This window comes from Glycine soja, chromosome 7, assembly GCF_004193775.1.
Source record: "Glycine soja cultivar W05 chromosome 7, ASM419377v2, whole genome shotgun sequence".
In the NCBI taxonomy this organism is placed as follows: Eukaryota; Viridiplantae; Streptophyta; class Magnoliopsida; order Fabales; family Fabaceae; genus Glycine; species Glycine soja.
Window position 1 is genome coordinate 4,114,636 of NC_041008.1, and position 24,327 is coordinate 4,138,962.

General features: G+C 31.7%; 2 protein-coding genes and 1 non-coding gene across 6 annotated transcripts; 1 reads left to right on the top strand and 2 right to left on the bottom strand.

Moving 5' to 3' along the window:
* Positions 1-893: 893 nt before the first annotated feature.
* On the top strand, positions 894-4,067 carry LOC114418244 (NAC domain-containing protein 22-like). Of its 2 annotated transcripts, none has more exons than XM_028383491.1 (5): positions 894-1,195; positions 1,280-1,563; positions 2,271-2,417; positions 2,612-2,920; positions 3,352-4,067. In XM_028383491.1, exons 1-5 carry the CDS (start codon positions 1,045-1,047, stop codon positions 3,634-3,636), a joined length of 1,176 nt encoding a protein of 391 aa, XP_028239292.1. In that variant the 5' UTR covers positions 894-1,044; the 3' UTR covers positions 3,637-4,067. The 2 variants fall into 2 exon arrangements, with proteins under 2 accessions (XP_028239292.1, XP_028239291.1); XM_028383490.1 differs by having other exon boundaries at positions 895-1,195; positions 2,576-2,920.
* A 4,101-nt stretch (positions 4,068-8,168) lies between these two features.
* On the bottom strand, positions 8,169-8,255 carry TRNAM-CAU. Its single transcript is given in 2 exon segments — positions 8,169-8,204; positions 8,218-8,255. It is a non-coding gene; the product is annotated as a tRNA-Met (tRNA).
* Positions 8,256-21,252: 12,997 nt separating this feature from the next.
* Positions 21,253-23,991, bottom strand: LOC114418246 (B3 domain-containing protein Os03g0120900-like). Of its 3 annotated transcripts, none has more exons than XM_028383495.1 (3): positions 23,934-23,991; positions 23,287-23,434; positions 21,253-23,064 (listed from the first exon to the last, which is right to left on the bottom strand). In XM_028383495.1, the coding sequence occupies exons 2-3, from the start codon at positions 23,387-23,389 to the stop codon at positions 21,692-21,694; spliced, it is 1,476 nt and encodes a 491-aa protein (XP_028239296.1). In that variant the 5' UTR covers positions 23,390-23,434; positions 23,934-23,991; the 3' UTR covers positions 21,253-21,691. The 3 variants fall into 3 exon arrangements, with proteins under 3 accessions (XP_028239296.1, XP_028239295.1, XP_028239294.1); XM_028383494.1 differs by lacking the exon at positions 23,934-23,991 and adding an exon at positions 23,643-23,917; XM_028383493.1 differs by lacking the exon at positions 23,934-23,991 and having other exon boundaries at positions 23,287-23,604.
* Positions 23,992-24,327: the final 336 nt, after the last annotated feature.

A 24,327-nucleotide genomic window follows, 5' to 3' on the forward strand; every position in this document is an offset into this window, starting at 1 on the left:
ATTCTATTCCAATTTCGTCATAGTTTGACATATATATTTACAAATATCTTTAATGAAAAAACTAAAAATGCTTAACAACTATATTTATCAATCGGCTCGAACACGACAGTGATCACGATATTGGAGTAATATTAAACATGCACAGGAAATAATAATTATACAATTTTGTTATACTTAATTATTAGTCATACATGAAAGGACACATTTAAAGACTAACTTTTATAATTTCATACTTTTTTGCGAGTAAAATTTATACTGAGTGTCAATTTGAGGAGAAATTAATACTAGTAGGTAGTACATGATTATTACTATCCCTAGCAATGAAATGTTACTAATTTAATTTTTTAAATTGAAAAATATAAATGCATGTCATCTTAGTTGAAATTATGGATAGTTGACCGTCTTGAACTAGTAACTAATAATATTGTAAGCAGATCAAATTATTAGGATTATATTCATTTAAATTTGAGTGTACAATATATATATATATATATTAAGGGAATAAAAAAAATTAAATTATCAACTAATTTATTTATAACTAAAATTTAAATTATAATAACTTATAACCAATTATTTTATGGTATCAATAGTCTCATCGTAGAATGTGTATTCAGTTTTTTTTTAATATCTTTTAATTTTTACAATTTAATTTTTTTACATTTTATCTTTGTAAATTTTTTTCAATCATTACAAACTATGTTTATTTTACTTTTTTTTTTGATATTTTAAATAATATCTTTTTTCATTATTAGAACACTAAAAATATATTTAATGTGCGTTTTATAAAAACAAAACACGCACGGTTATGCAGAACAGAACAGGAAGAATTCCTATATATTTTATTTTTCCAACGATACCTTGTTAGCTAAGGAGTCAATGTCTTTGGCAATATAAATAAGAAGAGCGAATCCACAAGACGAACACAAACACTGAAAACACGCACTTTCTCCTTTCTTAGTTGCTACTTCTGCATCTCCCCTTCCCTTCTTTCATTCTTTGTCACAAAACTACAAAGTCACTGAGTTTAGTGCTTCGGCAAAACCAATGGATGATGATATTGTAGGACTCGGTTTTCGTCCAACAGAAGAAGAACTTGTGGACTTTTACCTCAAACACATGTTGCTCGGCAATGATCCCCGTGCCCACGTCATCCCTGTCATTGATCTTTGCGATGTGGAACCTTGGGATGTACCAGGTAATCTAAACACCCCTTTGTCCTTTTTCTTTCTCTTATCTTTACTTCCACTGTTGTTTGATTCTTTCCTTGTGCTCAAAATAGTGATGTTAGCAAAATCATCATCAGCTATACGATTTGGTGACCCATATTGGTTTTTCTTCAGCCCTGTTGATTTCAAGTATTCAAGAAGTAAAAGGTTTAACAGGACAACCAAGTGTGGCTTCTGGAAAGCCACTGGGAAAGACCGTGACATTAGGACAGGGGACACTAACACCGTCATTGGGACTAAGAAGACTCTTGTTTACTATCAAGGCCGTGTTTCCTGTGGTGTCAAGTCCAACTGGGTTATTCACGAATATCATGCTGTTACCTTTCATGAAAGCCAGGTTGGTATGGGTTTTATTCAAGAAATTTTAACACTGCTCGAAAATAATCTTTCTACTAAATTAAGTATGTAATATGTATGTACTTTGTAGGCTTTGATATTTAGAGGGCCATTTATGTAGTACTAGTATAGTATGTACATCTTAGGCTTTGATAGAGGAATGTTTTTATATAAGAATGAGAGGAGTTAATCTAGAGATACATTCATACTTGGATTATAATTTCTAAAGATTTAATGTCATGTGGTTACTTTAAAATAGTTAAGTGATTTTTTTGAAAATATCATGCCTTGTATGTTTTAATCGTAGTTATTTACAATAAGATCTTATGGACAATGTTTATTTTTCTTACACTCATCAAAAAGGCCATCTCACTAGATATGAAATATTTTAGCTTATAAATGTGACTGATGACCTTCCTATAATCTCTTTTAAAGCTTATTTCAATGAGTTTTACATGGAAGCTTATCAAAACAAGCTTTTTTTAGTTTATTCCATTGAGCTTCTCGACAAAGCATATGGATAATCTCTCATGTGATTTATTGGATTAGTGTTTAATTAAATCTTTTGTCTAGGCACTCTCAAAATTCATCATCGGTGTTCATCAAAGACTTTCAATTTCTTATGTATACATTAGTCTGATTTTTCCTGGTTTTTTTATTTGTGTGAATTGCATCAAATAAATGCTGATTATACACCAAATTTCGCAGAGGACTTTTGTTTTATGTTGCTTGATCAAGAAACCTGGGAAAGCAACTGAAGGTGGAACTGATGCACTGATCTGCGATGAAGGGGAGCCCAGTAGAAGCATGGTTTCTGACTATGAAAATCAGGCAACAGCAGAAGGAATTCCATCTGTAAGCTGAAGCATCCTTCATGGACATATTTACACTCTGCCATGTGAAACATGCTGAGAACTGATACTTGTTCCATATATATATCTATATCTATATCTATCTATCTATCTATATATATATATATATATATATATATATACATATATTTTTTTTTTCAGGAAGGTACTTTTACCGGAATGGAAACAATCTTTCAGGCAACCCCTTGGGCAGAGAATTGCTTCTCTCCAATACAACAGTCTCCGACTAGTATTGAGCAGGAAGGAGCATCCTTTCCAAACTATGCATTTAACAATGCCTATTTTAGAAATGAAGACAATGTTATGCAGACTCCATTTGAAACTACAAAGGAAGATGAATTCCTGAATTCAATCTTAGCCGGTGAAAGTATAGTTATCAATGAAGAAAATAAGCATAATTTTGTCCATAGCTCCACCCAATCAGAGTCATTGAGAAGGGTATACTTAGAAAGCAGTGATACAGATGCTGAAGTCATCTCTAAACTGGTAAAGATTTATTGTCCAAATTATACTGGGGAGAGTATCTCTATTTGTTTCTGAAGTGGCATTGGATCTATAGGTTAAAATTGCAGTGTGATTTGTGGTGATGTGAATTTTGCCTCATTTTGCAATGTTTAGTGATTTTCTCCTATAGATTCTGAAAAGACACTTGTTTAGTTTGAGTTGGGTTCGATGTTTTCTTGTGATTCATGAATGATTCATGGCTGATACTTTAGAGCATGCTTGGATTAAGGGAAAGGTTGGGAAAGGGAAGACAATGGAGATAAAGCAATCTATTTCTGTACCCATTCTTACCTTTCCTTGCATCTCTTCCCCGACATACACCCTAGGACTTGGGTTTCTGATATTTGTTTTTTTTATTTTGAGCACTTCAATAATTGAATTCATCTACTTACTTTTTTCTGAAATCATTACAGGATGACAATATTGTAGATATTTCAACAGCATTTACTGAATATCCTAATTCAGATGAATACTATTCATCAAAAAGGTTTAAATCATCACATGATACTGTTTATGGTGACATATGTTTTCCATCTTCTAACCTTGAAGCAAACCAAGAGAAAAACGAGAGTATGTTTCAAGATAATTTCTGGGGAGCGGAGACATCATCTTGTGACTCGACAATAGATAAACCTTTGGAGATCAATTATATTGATATTTCTAGTTCTCCTTTCACTCCATGGAGTTGGGAAAATTAATATTATTGAAGACTAGACAACTTCGTATGATGGGAACTAAAATCTAAGTTAGTTCCATTAATGGATTACTGGCAGCTATTTAGGAGTATATGTTATAAAATATAAATAGTTCTATAATAGCAAATTTATTAGAAAACAATTCTGTATTAGAAATTGCATAATGACAGTTTATGCATAAAAAATAACTATGGCCAGTTTATGTATTGAGATTTAGGAGTATATAATCTAATAGTAAATCTATTACAAAGTATTAAAAACTGCATGATAGAAGTTATTAGGAAGTGTGTGTAGTTGTTTGCAGTTTATGGACAAAGAATACTCGGTGTAGGAGACTTTTGTCTCTAGGACAACAAGTGTATTTTGTATCGATGTATTTTGTGTGATTTTAGTATTCAATAATATATTTTTAGTTTTTGGAGTGTGAGCAAGAAGCCTAGTTTTAAGATGAAAAATAGAGTTATCTCCCCCTATTAACTGAATAAAGGATTGATGAAACAGCTTATTTCATCTTAATAATGCTCAGTTGACCATTGTTTATCTGCAGCAAGGATGTCTTATTATTCTGGACCATAAGGCCTTATGAGAAATATTGAACTTCTATGCATATATGTGCAAAAGCCATAAAAGAATCCCTTTCTTAAGGATCCCATTTTGTATTTTGTATATGGAATCAAGTTTGAGCAGATTTTCTATGACCAATATTAATGAGCCCTGACCATTTTTTTCGTGCAAGTGGAGAAAATTTTATAAAGATTTGAGTTGTAATAAGAAATGCCTAACCAGAATATAGAAAATCTAAACATTTTCAACATACAACTCTAACAAGGCATGCATACACGCACTTCTTATCTACTTTGACATGAATGAGAAGGGAAAGCCATTCGAATGTATTTCGAAACTCAATCCTGCTTCACTTCTCACTATGTTTATAGCTCTTTTTAGTTTGACCATCATTTGGCTTCTATACATGAATTTAATAAGACAAGTTTTATGCTTCAAATTAGTATAAGAAAAATAGCATTGTTTTAGAATGATCATTTTAACTCATTTAAAAAATATAAAGGACTAAATTCAACTTTTTAAAAAATAAGATTCCAAATTAAATATAATTAAAAACATAAAGGAAAAAAAGTTTATTTTAGCATAAAATAAACTAAGAACTGACACTTAGTTCACATTTGTTTAGGTGTATTCTTTGCCAGAAGTGAATCTGGAATCAATCTTTCCAACACCTCCTCAGACAGAGGAATATGACTTGCCCTCACTGCAACAGTCTTCAATTGTCGTAGAACAGGAACCATCTCCCATGGTTCCTTGATTTCCAATGCTTATTTTGGGGAGGAAAACATAATTGTGCATACTACATTGGAAACCATTGAAGACGAAGACCATCTTGATAATATATATTGATAAGTTCTTGAATGAAATTTTAGTTGGCCAGGATGCATTTAATGGGAATGAAACAATACCTGCTTTGAACAAGTCATATGATGAAAGCAGAGAAACAGTGTTAACCACTGTCTGCACACGTAAAGATTACTCCTCCAAAGTGAGGGGGTGCATTTTTAGAGGATAAAGTACATTGTTGGAGAATAGGTCCCACATTGATAGTTAGAAACCATATTGATAGGTTTAAAAGTTAAAGGGGATATAAATGTGAGAGTTTTGAGTCAAAAGTGTCAAGGCATTTTTGGACAAACTGGCCACTCAAACTAAGCTCACTTTAGAGGGGTGAAACTGAGAAAAATATGTGTACGGACACTGCTTATAAACAAAATGTCTCATAACTCATAAGCATATTCCTTTGAGCTTGTGAGTGCATGTTTGTGAATGGTGTGGCTGTAGCTGTGGGTACAATACCCATGGAAGAAAGCTCATGAATCTACCATCCAATTATCCTGGTTTTCTCATTACTTATAAAACTGTTTACAGTTTTTTCTCAAGTGAGATATTCATAAAATGTAAAGCTCAATATTGGTTATTGTTCTGCACAAACTTGGAATGTCTAACAATTCTCCTTCAGCTTGATGATGGTGGAGGTGGTTGGAACCAGATGCGTGGCAATGGCCACTTGCAAGCACTCCTACACCCAAGTGAGTGTTGGGAGCAATAGAATAACATTATCTAGTGAAAGTTACATAGCTGGGGGGTGCCTACTTCCTGTGTATATATATGAGAGAAGTAGGAATGATTAGGTAGGAGAAGTGATGGGATGGTTGTCAGAACATCAACTGCCCCATGGACAGGAGACATACACTGTCATGGAGCATGAAGTAAATTACATTCCTGAGGAGAGAGAAGATCATAGGTTGGGTTAATCCCACTTAGGCCCCCCTAGAGGTGCATCTTGGCTCATTGAGGTAAAAGAGCCAGAATATATGATGCCGAGTGGGAGTGTGTGGGGCTCCTATTGGGCCGGATTGAGTATTGGACCTTTATTGGGCCTAAGGATGTTGTGGAACAGTTTTAAGCCTAATGAAGATTGAATATTATAAATATGTTTCTAGTCCCTTAATAATTTCTGACTATAAATTATCAAAAAGAGACAAAAAGAAAGTAATTGAGAATCAGGGTGTCTGCTAACCAAATTCCTCTAGATAACTATATCTATTAATTTTCTGTTGAAATTGTTACAGCATGTGGCAGTTTTCTAGGCACTAGTTCATCAGTGTGTAATGAACATAATGGTTCAAGGGAAAACTAGGTAATGTCAATGGTGAAATCATCACATGATGCTGTTTATGCTCACCCTCCTTCAGTGTCATCTAGAATTGAAGTTAACCTAGAGAAATAGGATAGTACCTTTGATGATAATTTCTTGTGAGTTGACACATTTGGTAGTTCACTCCATCCTAGGTTCCTTATCCAGAGTGTTAGCCCTCTTTCACCTTCGAGGGCTATATCTCCACCTTCAAGAAGATGCAAAAGTAAATATCACCCAAAGTCAATCAACTTTATGTCACTGAGAGATGATGGCTCTCAAGGACATAGAAATGGTTCAAGCCAAGCTGCTACACGACAGATAGACATGGAGAAGCCTGTCTTTTTTATGTGAAACATGTTTCATTTGTGGCAAATTTTAATTTTAGCATGCCATTGATGAACCTTAGTTAAACAAAGAGCAGAGGAAAGCTCAGGGTACCATTTCATGAAAGAAATTGGAAACCAAGAGCAATCTATATCATCTGGTGTCATTGGAAAGGGTTGTTTCATTCACTTGGAGACTCCCTTGGTGAAAAGATCATAGTTTTTCTTCACATGGAGTTTTGCTTGGTCTTTGCATGGTTTTGAATTTCACCATGACGTGGTGCAAAAGGTGAAGCTCAAAGGGCTCTCTCAATGATGCAAGCATACTGCATCTTTCTTATCATAATGAAATTTCTGCACGCAGTTTGTAATTTGTTGCATACTCTTGAAATTTCTGCACGCAGTTTGTATTATGTACATTTCTTGACTTGTGTTTTATAAAACCTGAACTTCAAACAAAGAAAATATGGAATATTCTATTAGTGTAGACTTCCTTCAATGTGGCTAATATCTTTGCTATTTCTTGAGAGTTTTATTGAGAGAAATAGGTTGGCCTATCTAGATTACTGGATATGTCTAGTTGTCTACGTTAGCTCTGATTGAGGTTCATTCCAAGCTCTTCCAACACAACAGCTTGCTTCTTTGTTATTTACTAATTCCTAATTACTATATGCATGTTTGGTTTACCGTTGAAAAATCCTTAAATGGGCGTTGAATAAAAAGTTCTGAATTTTTATTTCTCACAAAAGATACATGAGAGTATCTGCATGTTCAACCTAACGTTTAAGCAAGCACAGACAATTATCTATTACGTACCAAAGTTAGATTACTTTGAATTGTCTCATAATATCAATAACTTGTTTGCCTGTTTGAGCTCTCAGATTTCTTCTTTGAAGAGTGATTTGATGCATGTGCTGGTTTAGCTTTAATTTTGTTGGCTTATCTAAGTTGATTTTTATTTTTTTATTTTATGTTTAAGTTATTTTAAATACAAAATAAATTAACTTGAATACAATGTTTAACTAGAGTGAAGTGATTAATGTAACATTATTTTAATGTGATAAAATTTTACATTGACAAGTTTCGCCATTAAGAAAATGAGATTTACATTTTATTTTTTACACGTGCATAAGATATTTTCACTAAAATAACTTTTAATAGTAAGTTTCGATTAAATAATATACACCCCTAAAAAATATGCCTGTAAAATATAAAATAATTTGTTTAGTCGACTTTTGATAAAAGTTCCGTAAAGGTATTTATGAAGAGTTTAATTTTCATTAGTATTAGTTTAAAAAAAACTAAAAAAGTGTACTATTACTAATTAAAAATTATTTTAAATATAATTTTTAAATAAATTATTAAAAAATTAAGAAGTTCCTTAATATGAAGAATGTTGTTAGATAACTTGGATTACGTTGAAAAATTTGAACATCTGGGAAAAATGAAAACAGACAAAATTAACAAATTGACAATATTTTCCACACAAGGACAAAAACTGGTCATGGGGTGAGAGAGGCTCGAACTCTCGACCTCAGGATCACTCAACATAGCTATGAGACCTACGCGCTAGCCAACTGCGCCACCACCCCATCTGTTATTGTAATGGAGTAATACATTTTAATAGAATAATTTATTATTTGTCAAATTTAATTTTCAATATGCTCTGTATTCATAATTTTGATCAATCCGTGAAGCTCTGGAGATTGTTATTGGCACTACTTCAATTGGAAGAAATGTTAACAGGTAACAAGATGTGCACACACACAATTTAATGCTTGCATGAGTAAGAGAAGAAAGAATACTAAAAAATTATAGAGAGAATAACAGCATAACAACTATGGTTCCAAGGCTCCTTATATCCCCTCTCATAAACAAAAAACAATCTCTGTTTTTTTCACTTGTCACAAACATGGCAACTGGACAAGCTTCTATTTGTGCTTGCTATATGTTATATGACTACTACGTCTGGAGAAAAGTAACTGAGCCTGCAATGGTTCTTCAACTCAAGGAAAATAACTGATTATGTCAATGCATCCATACAAGAAGATGATTCATCCCATTATATTTATGTCCATTTCCTATAAATCTCCTTTTTTTACTTGAATTGAACCATGTTCTTGTTAGAACTTAATCCACATTTTACTAATCATTAACTTTCAAAAGCATCATGCATGAATGGTATGTTACGAGAAACTCATGGCCGTTTTAGTTATGCTCCTAAGGCTACATAATTTTGAACATATTAGTCAAGCAGGAACTTGTGTAATTTCATAGGTAACCATAGAAATCAAATGATGCGAGCCAAGGTAGTTTATTGGGGACTATAGTGGCACGGGAGAGTTACTTGGACCTGTTATAGCCTATGACAGGGTTTTAAATATCGGTCATGATCGTGATTTAGATCGTAACATCAAAGTTTTTTAATTGTCTGTGACAGCAATGTGACCGCAGTTAGGACTGTATCGATCATATTTATCCACAATTTGTCGTGATATCAACCAACGCGACAAAGTCATAGGACGATAGTGATCACTATTTAAAACCTTGGCCTGTGACCACTGCAATAGCCTGTGGCCACAACAAGTTCTGTTTTCACCGTTACATTCTTCATGAATCCGTGACTGAAGATCTCATAGTAGGACTTGGGATAAAAACCCAATACGCACATAAACATAAATTAGAGAATTAGATAATATAATAAATAAAGTAAGAAAGATAGAACCGTGACGAATAAGTTTGAACAACACCAATAAGATTTTCTATTATATTCTTAATTATTCTTTAAAGTTGTCTAGAGTTGGGTTTGTTTTCTTCTGTGTATATGTATTAGCAGAAAAGGAAAATTTTCAGAAAAAAAAAATGTTAGAATTTAGGTATTGACTATTGAGATTTGAGCGTTGTTGAATATAATTCGGTAATCCAATCTCTATTTTCTCAAAAACTCTTTTATTCCTCTTTCGATGTTCCATGATTAGTTCTTAATTTAATTATCCTATATATGTTCGTCGATATTTATATGCAAGCTTTATGATAGATTATTTGAATAGTTAGACCCTTAATTTATTTTTTTCTCTCTTTTGTGTATATCTAGATTATTTTCTTAGAGTAAGTGTCTGTGCATTTCTCAGTTATTCCATGCGAACAATATTTTAACCTAATTCTTCATCTGACACTTCTATGTAGAAAATAACAATTAATAATGAGAAACTCGTCTATGGTATTGATGTTGATGTTCACATATATATACTTGGTGTCCTGCTTTCTTTCTATCTTATTTGAATGTCGAGTAGAGGTTCCATTATCTTACTTGCAATAAGGAATTGTTTCTAAGCTTTCTGGTGAGATTTCTGATTATGAGGTTCATATTTTGTGTCCTGGATTGAACTCACTTTGTTATGTGAGAATACTAGCTAGTTATAAAAAATAAAGAGTTAAATCTATTGAACCAAAGATTAAAATTAAGAGTCGAGTTAAGATTAGATAAAACATTTTTTTATGAAGGTTTATCTGAACGAGTTTACATGTTAATGAAGACTGGAACGTGTTGGTGTGGTTACCTTCATGCTTTCTTTGATCTTGCTTTTGTGCAATATGAAATTCTATATATTTTTTACCCTTGGAGTAAAGGTATTTATGAGATGATGTCAATAAATATGTTGAAATATTGTTATATTCTTCTTTCTGAAGTTTGCTTTCATAAGCCCCAAGGTCTGAAAACCAAATTTATATTCAGCTCTAGTATATGCATAATATAGTTGCATATCAAATGTTTGTTAGGGTAGTTCAGTTAATTTTGTTGATGTAAGATTCATGAAATTATTGCATATAATTTTGGGTGGTATGCATTTTAGTAGCAAAATGGAAACTTTACTGTATAAGATAATGAAATTCAGTTTTATCACAATCCAAAATCCGCAGAAGTATGTTTGGGTTTGTTCATTCTGGTTTTGTCTTTGATGTATGAATTGATACAAAAATTAAGATATTCTTATTGGGCCCCGGAAAAATGAGATATAAAATTTAGAAATATCGTATTATACAATCGGTTTTAAATTATTAGAAGGCAATCTAAATCCTTAAATTAATCTTGTCACGTTACTGAAAAGAAAGTATCGCATAACTGATTTATTGATAAAATAATATGAGAATATACAGTTGGCTCTTATATTTAAACACTAATTTCATTGAATAATTAATAAAAAGAAGTCACAGAATGACTAATAAAAAAATTAGATTAATTGATATATAATTCAATTATTTGCGCGTTGCGCAACGCTTACCTTGATTTTTCAATGTTGGGTATTTTTTTACATAATCTATTCAAAATAAATTATACACAATTTTTTATAAAATCATTTTATAACTTAATAAAATTAAAATACAAATTTATATATATATATATATTCTGAAATAAAACAAGTATAGAAGTGATGTTGGTATTTTGATGTTAAAATATCATTCTCAATATTCCTTTGACCAATGTATTTAAGACAAAAAAGAAAAGACAAAAGGAACAATTGCAATTATATTCCAGCTAATTGCTTTCCTACAATGAAAAAGCAACACAAATATACAAATCTCCTTTGATTTTTTAGTTTAATCAAATTACTTTTTTCTTCTTTCCCGTGAGTAATCGTACATTGTATTAGTATTGCATTATGGTTTCGCATTCGATTTCTTTGCCAAATTGTGGTTGTCATTCATACTCGGTCCCCTCATACAAAACGACGTACTTCAAGTCAAACCATGCATTGCATTGCACAACTAGTCTCACCGTCAAATGTTATTACACGAAGAGTCAAACGTGAAGAGTCTTTATTAGAAGATATTACATATTTTGTTGAAGACTCTTATGATGAAAATAGTTTATACATAAATGAGAACAACTCTTATTATAATAACTAATTTTTGGATTGAATTAAACATAAATTCAAATTATAATATAATTTCATAGCATATTTTAGTAATTGTTATTAGGTCTATGAGTTTATGCTTGAAATGTCTAATCTTAGCTAATCATGAGGAAAATGTGTTGTGATTTAATTATATATTAATAATATAACTAAAACAATATCTATAAATATTAAATAATTTTTATCTTATAAGTTAGTTAGGTTTTAGAATTGAGTTAAGTTGAAATCCAAATTGTAATATATTTCATCATAACTTTAAGTTTTTAAGAAACATTAGATTATGCATTAGCTAGTATAAAGTAATTTTATAATCATTTAATTACAAATCAGAATAAATTTATTGATTTTAACAATAAATATGTTAATTAATTTTAAGTCACATAAAAAGTAATTTTTTTTATTGATTGATGATGTAAAAAATTTTATACTAACCACACGCTGATTAAACTCTAACATCAAATGTATTTTTAACATTTTTTTAGAAAAGAGTTTCTATTGTTAATTTATTATCAGTCAATACTAGTAGTAATTAGCAAATACCCCCATTCACATTTTACATTTAGTTAATTTTGTCTCAATCTCATGCTGAATATTGATTTTCCCACTACACAAATTAAAAGACTAACCAATCCATGATATGCTCACTTCCAGTGCCATCCCAAGAGAAGAAGAATATTGGGATCAGATTTCTCGATTGGAATGCATGACGAATATAAATACATTGAAATTGAAAAGTAGTAGTAGAATATATATATATATATATATATATATATATATATATATATATAGATAGATAGAGAGAGAGAGAGAGAGAGAGGGTTCGAAATTTTGCTTTTGCATAATTTGTTCTCTCTGCCGTACAGTTTTTCCTTCCAATATTAATTGCTGTGTGGTCTCATCAGGCATTAGTGCATTACCCAACTGCAAACGCCATTTACGAGAGATACAATTTTCACATGCACCTGTTCTATAATAGTACTAATTTTCATTCAGACCAAAATCACGACAACATATATAACCCACACATGCACTGCAATCGAGAGTGACCACATCCCAATGTAACAACATGGGTGCCACTAAAGAAACTTCGTACACATTACATTCTCTTGTTCCTTTCAAATTTGGTGCAATAAACCGAAAACAGACAAAAGGATAGAACAAGGCATGTGGAAGCTAGCTAGCCAAACCTTCATATATGTAATGTTACTTGAAACTTTCTACCTAGCTTTAGCTTACGTTTTGAGAAAGTAGCAATTGTTGACTATATGTATTTATCTCGTGCAATCAATATATCAAATTTAAGAATCTGTCTTATATAATATTACTACTGTTGCACAATTCATACCTAAAGAAACAAAACAATATTTGTTCATAGGAAAATTAAACTTAATCAGTGAACAGATGTATCATGAGACACAAGATTATTCCAGTTTATTATTTAGTTAATTAATTATCTTGAGTTCAAGTCTTACATATACAATTTTGTCTTCAATGAAAAATATTTATTATTTATATCAAAAGAAACATAACAATATTTGTATAAATTAAAAGAAAAATTTAAGAGATATAAGATTAATTTAATGATAAAAGTCTAAGAAGAAAGAATAAAGAAACAAGTCGTAAATTTAAATTCTCATATTAACAAAAAATTAATATTAACAACTAGCATTGATACAAGAAAACAAGAGAAAAACCTGACCTAACCTAAACAAGTTTCTAATGCAGCTAGCAAAATTTAATTTACACAAACATGTTGATGAAATTTATATATATGTATTCGAATATTTAATATATATTGAAAAGTAAGTAAAAGAGAGATGTGTACATCCAAATCTAAATCTAACTCTGACTTGTGACTTGTGACTGGCAAAGATGATTTGAATTATATAGTTTGGTTATGCTGGCTTCTTTCGTTTTCTTGGGCACCCTTTTCTTCTCTCTCTGGTCCTCTCTATCTCCTTTTTTAGACTGCATGGTCCTCAATCGAAATCAATGTGCATGCATCTGATCTGTTAACTTATCATCTTGGGAAACATGGAAAGCCCCAGCAAAAACTTATACCCAAAGGATCTGTCACTTTTCGGGTTCACTTCCATCCTGGACACTCCCATGATCTTCACCCTCTCTCTCTCTGGTCCTGCACCTTATTATTCATCTTCTTTCAAAACCACCCAACAAAGATTTTCTTAAGATTTTTCTTTTTCACTTGACGTAATTAATATGATGATGGTGTTTTGTCCTTAGGTTATTACATGAATTATAGTTCAGTGTTAATAATTAGATTAGTTGTTAAAATTTTGATAATGTTTAATGACAATAAACTCCATCAAGTGAATGTACTGATTTTGTTTTATTATTTGGTATGCACATTTAATTTTAAAACTACCAATATTCGTCAACATATAAAGCTACTAGTAGCTTTAAAACATTTACTTTTGGAAATTTTGGTACTTGTATATATCTTCTTAAGTTTTAGGGCTTTGAAAGCTACTATAGCTATCAGCTGCACTAGAATCAGCCAGAATATATCTGAAAAATTAGCCCTAAAGTTTATCTTTGAATTATTAATTGAAAAAAATATTAATCAAGGAAATAATTAAAAACTGAGTCTCCCTTTCATAAATACACATATTAAAATTGTAAAATAATCACCATTAATCGACACTAAAAATGCCAACCAATTATGATTCCTTTCCGATGTGATATCCTGTTCAAACTAGATAAGATCATTATGAATAATAATTTTTTTTTTCAAGTGTTTAACATAACTGGGTATTCATAGTTGATTCCAAAACTTTTAGTTAAACTTAAATAATCCTAAATTAATTGATCCACTTAATTATTTTCCTGTGTCAAATTGAGGAGATATCATAAAAACCTAAAAACTAAAAGGTGCAATTGATAATATTGATTAGTTAGAAGCAGCAACTCAAAATTGGGAAGTCCACCAACGTTTCTTTCTATTGTTTTCCACTTGAAATAAAATAACAATTGATGGACTACTATTGGTGGGAAAGAAACAAAACAAATTTGATATATGCAATGGAGAAGTGGAATGAGAAGTGGTCCATTGAAGGGTTTAGTACAATTACAATGATTTGGATTGATCACTGGTGTACACTGCATGCGTCCAATGATCCGATTTACAGTTAATAAATGGAAGGCCACGCCATGGGAAGTAAAAGGTGAAGGAACTTCTGCTGACTTTACGGTACAATCTACTTTATATATGATCGTAAATATTAATAATGCAATGCTCTTAATTAGCCTATATATACCCTCTACTTTTTTATATATATAGGGTAGGGTGGGGGCACCATTCATTCAAAAGCCATTTGATTTCAGATCTCGGACTATTCCCGAGGGTGATCTTACCAATATATCACCAATTATCCCTTTCGCAGTTGTAATGGGGTAATGCTTCTTTCACCATTGCCTCTAATAGAATATTTATCACCTTAACGTAATTAAAGTCAAGAATGTGACTTGTCGATCGTGTCAATTTATGATTTTAGCATCTACGTGTAGATTTTGTTTGTATTATTTTTTAATTCCTGATTATAAACAAAATTCTATCTGTTTAATTATGCTTGTGATTATGAAAGATAGATACAAAACTTTCATATAAGAAAATCATGAGAAAACTTAACATGAGAGTTTTCCAATGTTAGTCCTACATAAAATGGAAAATAATTGAATAAAACATGATTGCAAAAAAAAAAGTAATTTTATCATGTTTTTTATTTGAAAAATTATTATCAATCAATAAAAACAACCAATATATAATGTTTTCAGAAGTACTAAATAGATATGATGAGTTAAAATGTAAATGTAAATGAGTTACACTTTTAAGATGGAAAACAATTTTAAGTTAAGTTTTAAAACAACATGGTATGGCTAAAATATGTCGATTTTTTTAAATAACCTTTGACCCTAAACTTAATTAATTATGTTAACTTAAGTGCTAGCCTAGGCATGCCCTAAATGTGTGTGTGTGTTCGTGTTTATTTTTGAAGTTGGAGATAGAATACAACCAATAGAAACAATTTTTTCTTCTCTAATTAGAATCTAGTTAAGAATTTCATCTTTTATTTATTTTCTGATATCACTTTTATTGACGGACATGGTTTCATCTTTAACCTTCTCCTTTTTTTTTAAAGGGTTTAACCTTCTCCCTTAATTTCCTAATAAACATCTTTTACTATTTTATTTTTGACCTTTTTTTATGTGCACTTAATATATAAGTGAACAAATTTTAATCAAATCATTTGTCCATTAGTTAATATTTTCAATGCAAATCATTTGATAGGAGTATTTGATTAATTCCTCTTCCCCTTCTATTGTAGGGTACGTAATGTTATTTTATATTAAAAATTCGAGAAATCATATAAATATTCGTGTATAAAAATTAATTTTCAAATACTATCGTCCCTAACTCTGATTGATTTATATATATATATATATATATATGTGTGTGTGTGTGTGTGTGTTTGTATTTACAGCGATTATTCTAAAGTAGAGAGAGTAATATTTCATCAACAGGAAAATAAAATTACAGATTTACAGTATTACATACTTGAAGTAGACAAATATGATATAAGAAAAAGTATAGGGAATATCAATACACACAATGTTTTTCAGAATAAAAATTAACCAACAAAGGATCCATTTTTGTCATATTTGATTTTCTTGGGCATGTATTACAGTAGTTATTCGTCTACTTTCATTGTTTACTGGCATTGTTTATGGGTAAAATCAAGCTAGACAAGAATTAGGATATTATTTTTTCCCAATTAGAGAACAGACATTTACGTGCACCGGTGTCAATAAAATAAAAAGAAAATATTGTAGGAGTAAAGTACGAACTTGAAATTTCTGTCTACGATTAAAAACATAAAACTGATGTATCAGGAACCTTTTCCCGTTACAAACATGTAAGACTTTCATTGATGATTTTTTATTATTAAAAATAAATTAAACTAGTTTACTTGCATAATTGACTTTTATTATAAGCTGCTTAATGGAGTTAATTGCGTATGTTACAGAAAATAATAGTTATCCAATTACAACTAACTATACAGATACAGAGATAAGTTTATTATTAAGTTGCATAGATATTTGAAGACTGAAAACACCATAAGAAATAATTTGATCGATCTCATAGTTCCGAACGTAAAAAAACATTCCATAAGTTACTGCTTACGCATATAAGAAATAGGGATCAAGTTAATAATCATTTAGGTAATGAAGAAAATTTTAGTATCTAGCTATATGCATGTTTTTGAATAGTTTTTTTTTTTTATAATCATTAACGGCAAGGGATCAAATTTCTTGAGCTTAACACTACCAAAAATGTTTAGATCACAATAATATTGTAGCAATCTTATCTTGAGATTAACTTTTCTATAAATACTTATGAAAAAAAATAAAGAAATAAAATGAATTAAGTTTTTTAATACGTTAAAATTAATTTATACATGCACTTTTATAAAAATTCTCTCATCTAATTTAACTAAAATCTAAAGTGCATTACTTCTTTTTTTGAAAATGAAAATATATGTTAATTTTAACTTGAGATAAATTCAATTCAATTCATTTTATTTTCTTATTATGTTTTCCTATAAGTGTTTATTTAAAAAAAATAATCCAAACATGCCTATAAACATCAAAGTAAATAAGTGACACCGGCATGTACTAGGAAATGAGTATGAAAGTGTTAAAGAAATCAACCCCACACACAAATAAATGAGTATAAAAAATAGTTTAATTTGCAAGGTTGAAGGCCAACAAATTATGTGAGTTGTAATGTCATGATTATGTAATAAATTTTTTAATGAAAATTATAACGTAATAATCTATTTTACATATTATAATTAATTTATCATTTTAGATTGATTAATATCGAACAAACCACTTTTCAACTTTGGTCATAATAATCAATAATACATTAAAGTTCAGTATGGTGTTATTTTTCAAAAGGTGTTAGGAAAATTTCATTATTAAAGTGATGAAAAGTAGTTATGTCAATGTGACATTTTGTTACAGTTAAACTTAATATATTTCTCCCATATTTTATATATGTTTGAAAATTAAAATCGAAGTTAGTAAAGGTAAAAAAAAAAAAAGTAAATGCTAACCAATGTCTTTGGCTAAAGAAATAAAAAAATTTTTATAAAAATTGTTAATAATGTACTTTTATTATGATTTTGAATGCATTTTAGCATAACTTTTAATAAATAAAAAAAGTCATCTATTAATCCCTTGACTAATGGTCTGGTTAGCAAGACTCAAAAGAAAGAAAAAACACATTCTGAAATATTTTTTAATTTATACTACAGTAAAAGTAAGACTAAACATAGTAAATCTGATCGGCATAATTATTTCCTGTAATTATAACATCTTTTAGAATTAGGTTTTGAAAGGCACAGGAAATACCATCACTAAGCCTACATAATCATGCTTGTATATTGCATGTAATTTTGTGATTACAGAAGTAGCATGTGAAGAAATTTTTTGGTCTCGAAGTTTTACTTTAAACCAACAAATTAGGACCAAATGTTCATAAATTTGCTACGCACACATTAACATATGTCACTACAAAAAATATTTTCCAGTCTATCATTTGATTTTATGTTAACAATATTTTTAATTATATTTGTGATTAAAGATTAAAAATGACAAATTCATTAAAATAATGAAACACTTTATTAAATGTAAGTTTAATAACAATGTATCAAAAATTAAATGCATAGCATTTAGAATTCATAGAAACTCAACTAATACATTATGTTTGTTGTTTTTGCTATGATATATACGTGACATTCCAAAGTTGTTGCATATTTAACAGAAGGAAGTGAATGCAACCAGCTATATAACAGCCAACCATGCCCAGGAAAATTAAATTCAAGGGAGTATTAGTTAAAGTTTATTTTTCCTACTTTTTTTCAAATTTAATGATCCTTCAACACTTTATTTTCATCAACATATATATAATTATACTTTTTATTGTATTGCAATATACCTGCTGGCTCGGGGAAACATCTAAAATTACTTTCTAACGTTAGAGGTGAGGTTAATTGACGACGAGTACACTTGCAAGCATGCTGTTGTTACCTTTCAATGTTGAACTATAAAAAGATGTTGAACTAATCAACCGGACACGTACTGAAAAAATAATTCTTATCTACATTAACTTTTTCTTATAATGAATTATATCCATCTGTTTATAACTTTTTGAGAGTGGTATCCAAGACAATATCCGTTTTGCAGTTAAATTGAACACTATATTGAAGGATATTGCAATTAATATGATTACTTCAAGCATTATCTAATTAATTAATTTCCTGACTTAAATAACAGTGATGGGATATGCATGGTGCTTGTGACCTAGCAAATATAAACCCATGTATTCAGGAAAAATGTACCTTGGTTAAATTTTCTAAAATCTCACTGAAATGGCAGCTGTAAAGTCTTCAAATCATAAGGTTCTGATTTGGTGGAGCTTCTATTATCCCTTTCTGCATAAAACGCCCATAACAAGCAAACATTAATTAATTATACAAATAGTTGATAGAATTAATTGCATTAGTATCAATACTATGTAATTGACAAATTAACATTGCCTTTAACACACTCTATCTAGCTAGGGATGATGCAATTCCCAAAATAATGATAACCTTCACGTTGCTAATACACAATATTCATACTATATCATCATATGAATATAAAGTCAATGATTTATTATTGAACATGGGGAATAATTAATCCCTTGAATTTATGGTTAACTTTAATAAACCAATGACTCTAATAAGAATGCTTGATCAATGGCATGTGTATATTTTATGCATGTATGTATGAATGCTAAAACCGAATCCCGCCGAATCTTCCTTGCAAAATATTGTTACTGTATATATGACCATAAAATATTCTGTTTGTGCCTCTCCTAATATCATTTGGTTTCCTTAACTGACTTGATGTATGCAAATGCAAGATCATGACTACCATATTTAGCGAGGATGAGACGAGAATATAATACAATAAAAATTAGAGAGAAAAACAAAGATATCAATTTTTATTTTTATTTTGCCTTGTTTTATCTGAACAATCTTTTCCTGTCTTCTTGTTCGGTTCGAAGCATTTGAAATGAACTTGACTCCCCCCCAAAAAAAAAAGGTTCTATTTCTAGTCTCTTTCATTCTTTAATTTCCAGCAGTCATGAGGATTCTTCCAAGACTTTCGAGAGCTCATGGAAATTGACTTTACCCACAAAGGATCTGAGATACTCCTATTATTTTAACAGAAAAGCATCACATTCAAGTCTGTGTAGCCAAAAGAAAGGTCCTGCTCCTATGTATGTCTTGTCCCACACACTGTTGCTCTTACTGTCCTATATGCTGCTTTTGTTTTCCTTTCTCCATTTCACACCGTGAGAACATATAACATTCTGTTTGATATCTCCTTTTTATGCCATGAACAGTGTATTTTGCATTAAATGCCACTCTAATATATATTTTTTTCAAACATAGTGATTTCTATGAGCCTATTACACCAAATAAACATGGAGAAAATATATGAATAGTAACATGAAAAAAGTCCTTGTATCATATAAACCTAAAGGCTAAAGCAAAATGTATCAATGTGCCCCATTAGTGATACACACAACTCCCTTTACTCAGTTCATATTAATTCACACGATAATTTCAAAAAAGTAGCATATTTTTTTTCCTTCATAAGATAGATCAATCAAATCAATTAGTCCACGTCCTACACATCTCGGATGAACCAAAACGACAATTTTTATGAAAGGAAAAGTTTCACACACACACAAAAGAAAAAATGTAGTATAAGTTGATTGATCACCTTAATCACCAAAGTAAAGCTCATTGATTCGATGATCCAAAAGTCTTAGCTGTAATGTAATTATTGCAATATCTGTGACAAATCCAAAGAATGTATGCAAGTAACCAATGAGTTTTAATTTATTTTCAACTATCAACAGTGGCAAGACTGTGAGCAAGACTAATTAAGCATCACATGAGGAATCTAAATCCATAAAGTCTAAAAGGCTACATAAATTGTATCTCTTAAATTAAGGTAATTAAGCATCAGAGATCAAAGGCCATAACATTGAGATAAGCATCAAAATTAGGCTACTTACTCTTTAAGGCATAAAAATTTTCATTTACCTATATCAAGTTTGTGTGAGGTGCTAATCCAGACAAGAAGGCGGCTGATGAATAGTGACAAAAGCATATCACCGAAAAAATGAAAAAAAGGTAAGTAGCAATGTGGAGGGAGATAGAGGGAAAAGGGGGTCGGTTGTGTTAGTACTCATATAATCAATAAATTATTTATGGTAACAACAGCATAGTAAGTGGAAAAAGTAATGAAATTAAATGGAGGGAGGAGGAATAAGATCAGAAAAAATTACCCTTTTACAGCTGTACAACTTTCTGAGCTTTATCTGCAAAGCTAAAATGCCTAACTAAGCAGAAGGAGCAGTGAGTTGAACGACATCAACCCAACAAGGCTAACAGAAACATTAGAGGAAAGAAGAAAGCAGCAAGCTTTTCTGTGTATCATTAAATGCAGTAAACGGAAAGAGAGAGAGAGCATAGTGTTGAAGCAATAATAAAATAGAAAGAGCAAAAGACATATATAATATAACAATTAATAATAATAAATATAAATAATATATATTTGTATTGTATTATACACAATTGAAAAAAAAGGTCTAAACGTAATTTGATCTCCATGGATATCATTTCCCTCTTTAGGTTGTGAAACGATGGATGTTCCATTTCTTCATGGGCCCAAATCCCGAGTTCTAATAAATTCATTGAGCAGTTCTAAACGTACTAAAGACTTCAAAAACGAGCAAAAGCTAAAGACTAATTACTGATCAAAAGAAGAAGAAGAAGAAAGTCTGGGAGAGCATTTTCTTTCCTTTGTAGCTGATGAAAGAACAAAAGAGAAAGAGAAAGAAAGAAATTAAAAATATAATAAAAATGCTGCAAAAGAGAGTGTAGCTGCTAGCCCAGGTAGGTGGTGACTTTAGATCAAACTCGTATCTTCTTCATTATTTTGTTTCTTCATCTCAATTTGTTTTTTTATCACTGCCGGTATTGCAAAGAAGGGTCCAGATCAAAAAGCATTGAAGGTTCCCCTACTCCTCTCTGATCCCCAAACCTTGCCGATGATGACGAAAGTGTATCTTCCCTCAAAAGCTGAAGTGGTGGTTGTGAATTGGAATTAGCCATTGAAGATGAGGACAACAAGCTGAAGCATTTGGGGTCTTCTGATGTTGAAGAAGCACATTCCATGTTGACCCCAAATAGCCTTAGTCTTTTCCCTGCAGTGCTAGGACTAGTACTAGTACTACTAGGACCACTACTCTTGCCACCATGGTGTTGTTGATGATGGAGGTGGTGAGCAACTGGAACAGAATCAATGATCATAGGGGAAAGAGAAACATTGCCAGCTCCCTCTTGTTGTTGTTGTTGTTGTTGCTGCTGCCTTGTGTTCAAGGTTTGGTGGTCAGCCAATGGCATTGATATTGGGGGTGTTGACCTGTGGTAAAAGACTGAGCCTGCAGATCCTGAAGTAGTAGTACTACTCATCTCATGATAGTTGTTGTAGTGATGAGTAGTAGCATTAATTCCACTTCCAGCACCATGGTGATGAAAGGGATGATACATGGCGTTATTGTTGTAATTGAGGTGTTCATGGTGGCGTGGTGGGGTTGGGGAAGGGAGGGAGTACAATCTGCCAGTGGCACCCCATCTGATGGACATTAAGTGATGAGGCTGATTGGGAATTAAGAAAGGTGTGAAGAGTGTGGTTGAATGGTCAGGGCCATGATGGTGATGGTGATGATGATCAGGCCTTCTCCACCAATCTATGTACAACCTATGCCTATACAACTCCCCAACACCACGCTGGAAGGACACCATGTCACCAGCATCAAGCTTCTTCTCCTTAACAAAACGGCTCCAACCTTTGGTCATCACATAGCTCTGGCTGCTGTTCCAATAGGAGTACCTGAACCTCCACAACTTACCATTCCTGTCCTCAAAATTCAGCAACAGACCCTTCTCATTGGCTGAGGAATCAAGAGGGAAATACTTCTCAGCATGCTGCTTTGGTATCACCAACCGGTTCAGCTTCCCCACATCACTTGGTGTCACTACTTTATCAAACATGTGCTCCTTCTCAGCAGGCTGCTGCTGCTGTTGCTGCAAGTTGCTGCTGCTGCTGTTGTTGTTGTTACCATTGGCAGAAGAACTAGCACTTGCTGCATGATGATGATGAGCATAGACAGAAGAAGATGATCCTTGCAAATTCCCTTCATCCTTGCTGCTACCAAGTGACAAGTCCATGAAGTCTAGCTGCTTTGTTGTGTGGTGGTGGTGATGTTGATGATGATGATGATTATTGTTGATGATGAAATTGGAACCTGCTGCCTCCTGGTGCTGGTGTAACAACCCTAACCCAGATGATGAATTGTGAGATTCTGTAGACTAAAGATGATCATGAATAATATTCATCCCCAGCCATGGATTTTGTTGGTGAAGGATATTTATTACATGATGATGGTGATGAGGACGTGCAGCAGTAGTAGTAGTAGAAGTATAATTTGATGATATTGAAGGAGCAGAAGAAGATAAAGACAAATTAGAGGTAGAAGAAAAGGGGTAGTGGTGCTTACTGCTGCTTTCTTCTCTTGTGATGATTTCTTCTGCTGCTTCCTCTTCCTCCTCCTCCTCCTCTCTGCCATCAGAATACCCTTTCACTTCTTGCATCAACTCCATAAAATTATACACTGAACCCACCTTCAATTCTGCTAGTTATAGCCTCTGGATCTCACAAAATTAAACAATGTCATCCAAATAATTGAGAAAAATATGAAATCATGAAGGGAAGGGAAGAGGAAGAGGAGTAAGTGGGGGTGGGGGGATAAATAAAAAAAGAACCAAATTGAAGTTTGACAACATAAAAATGCAAAACTTAGAGTCTGAAGAAATTGACAAGATTACATATATATAATAAAAGGAATTAAATTACCAAGAAAAATATGAATTTGGAGCTAAGAAGATATTTGAGTAGGTAGAGATAGATATGTGAGGCTGTGAAGGAAACAAAGAAAAGCAGGTGTTTATTTTGTACCAAGAGAATTGTGAGAGAGTCGGTGCCTTCATGTTTGACCATGAGGCATCATCAAACCCTAAAGAAAGACAAGGCATGGAAGATTCAAAACGGGGTTATTGTTGACCTAAACAACTGAATAGGTTAAAGAGAGATGGAGATGGGGGAGGGGTGATGATGTGAGTTTTAGCTAACACAAAGTGTAGTTACCTCAAAGGAAGCTTCTTTACAAGTAGGAAAAAAGAACCAAAAATGTTAATTTGTTGCAACCCAGTTTTATTCTTAACATAACAAGTGAGAGAGAGAGAGAGAGAGAGAGAAAGAGAAAGAGGGTTACTACACTTACGTGGGGGGCCCATGAATAATGTGCGAATTGGGGTCATGTGAGCAACTAGTCGTTTTCATAATATTTGCGATAATAATATAATAATAATAACCTGTACAATATATATGCTTCCGGTTCTACACTAAGAGACCAGAAGCAAAGACCTACTTCACTTTGTTAAATCTGCACCCTCCTTATTATTATTTTTATTTATTAGTTATTTGTAAAAAATACTATTAAATGTGGTAAGGGGATACAATATATCTATGACAAGTTGTT

Coding starts and splice junctions, on each gene's coding strand:
- LOC114418244 (XM_028383490.1), top strand. CDS start 1,045: ATGGATGATGATATTGTAGGACTCGGTTTTCGTCCAACAGAAGAAGAA. Junction 2,418..2,575: donor CAGCAGAAGGAATTCCATCT/GTAAGCTGAAGC, acceptor TTTTTTTTTCAG/GAAGGTACTTTTACCGGAAT. Junction 2,921..3,351: donor CTGAAGTCATCTCTAAACTG/GTAAAGATTTAT, acceptor AAATCATTACAG/GATGACAATATTGTAGATAT.
- LOC114418246 (XM_028383495.1), bottom strand. CDS start 23,389: ATGGAGTTGATGCAAGAAGTGAAAGGGTATTCTGATGGCAGAGAGGAG. Junction 23,065..23,286: donor CACAAGAGAAGAAAGCAGCA/GTAAGCACCACT, acceptor CATCTGGGTTAG/GGTTGTTACACCAGCACCAG.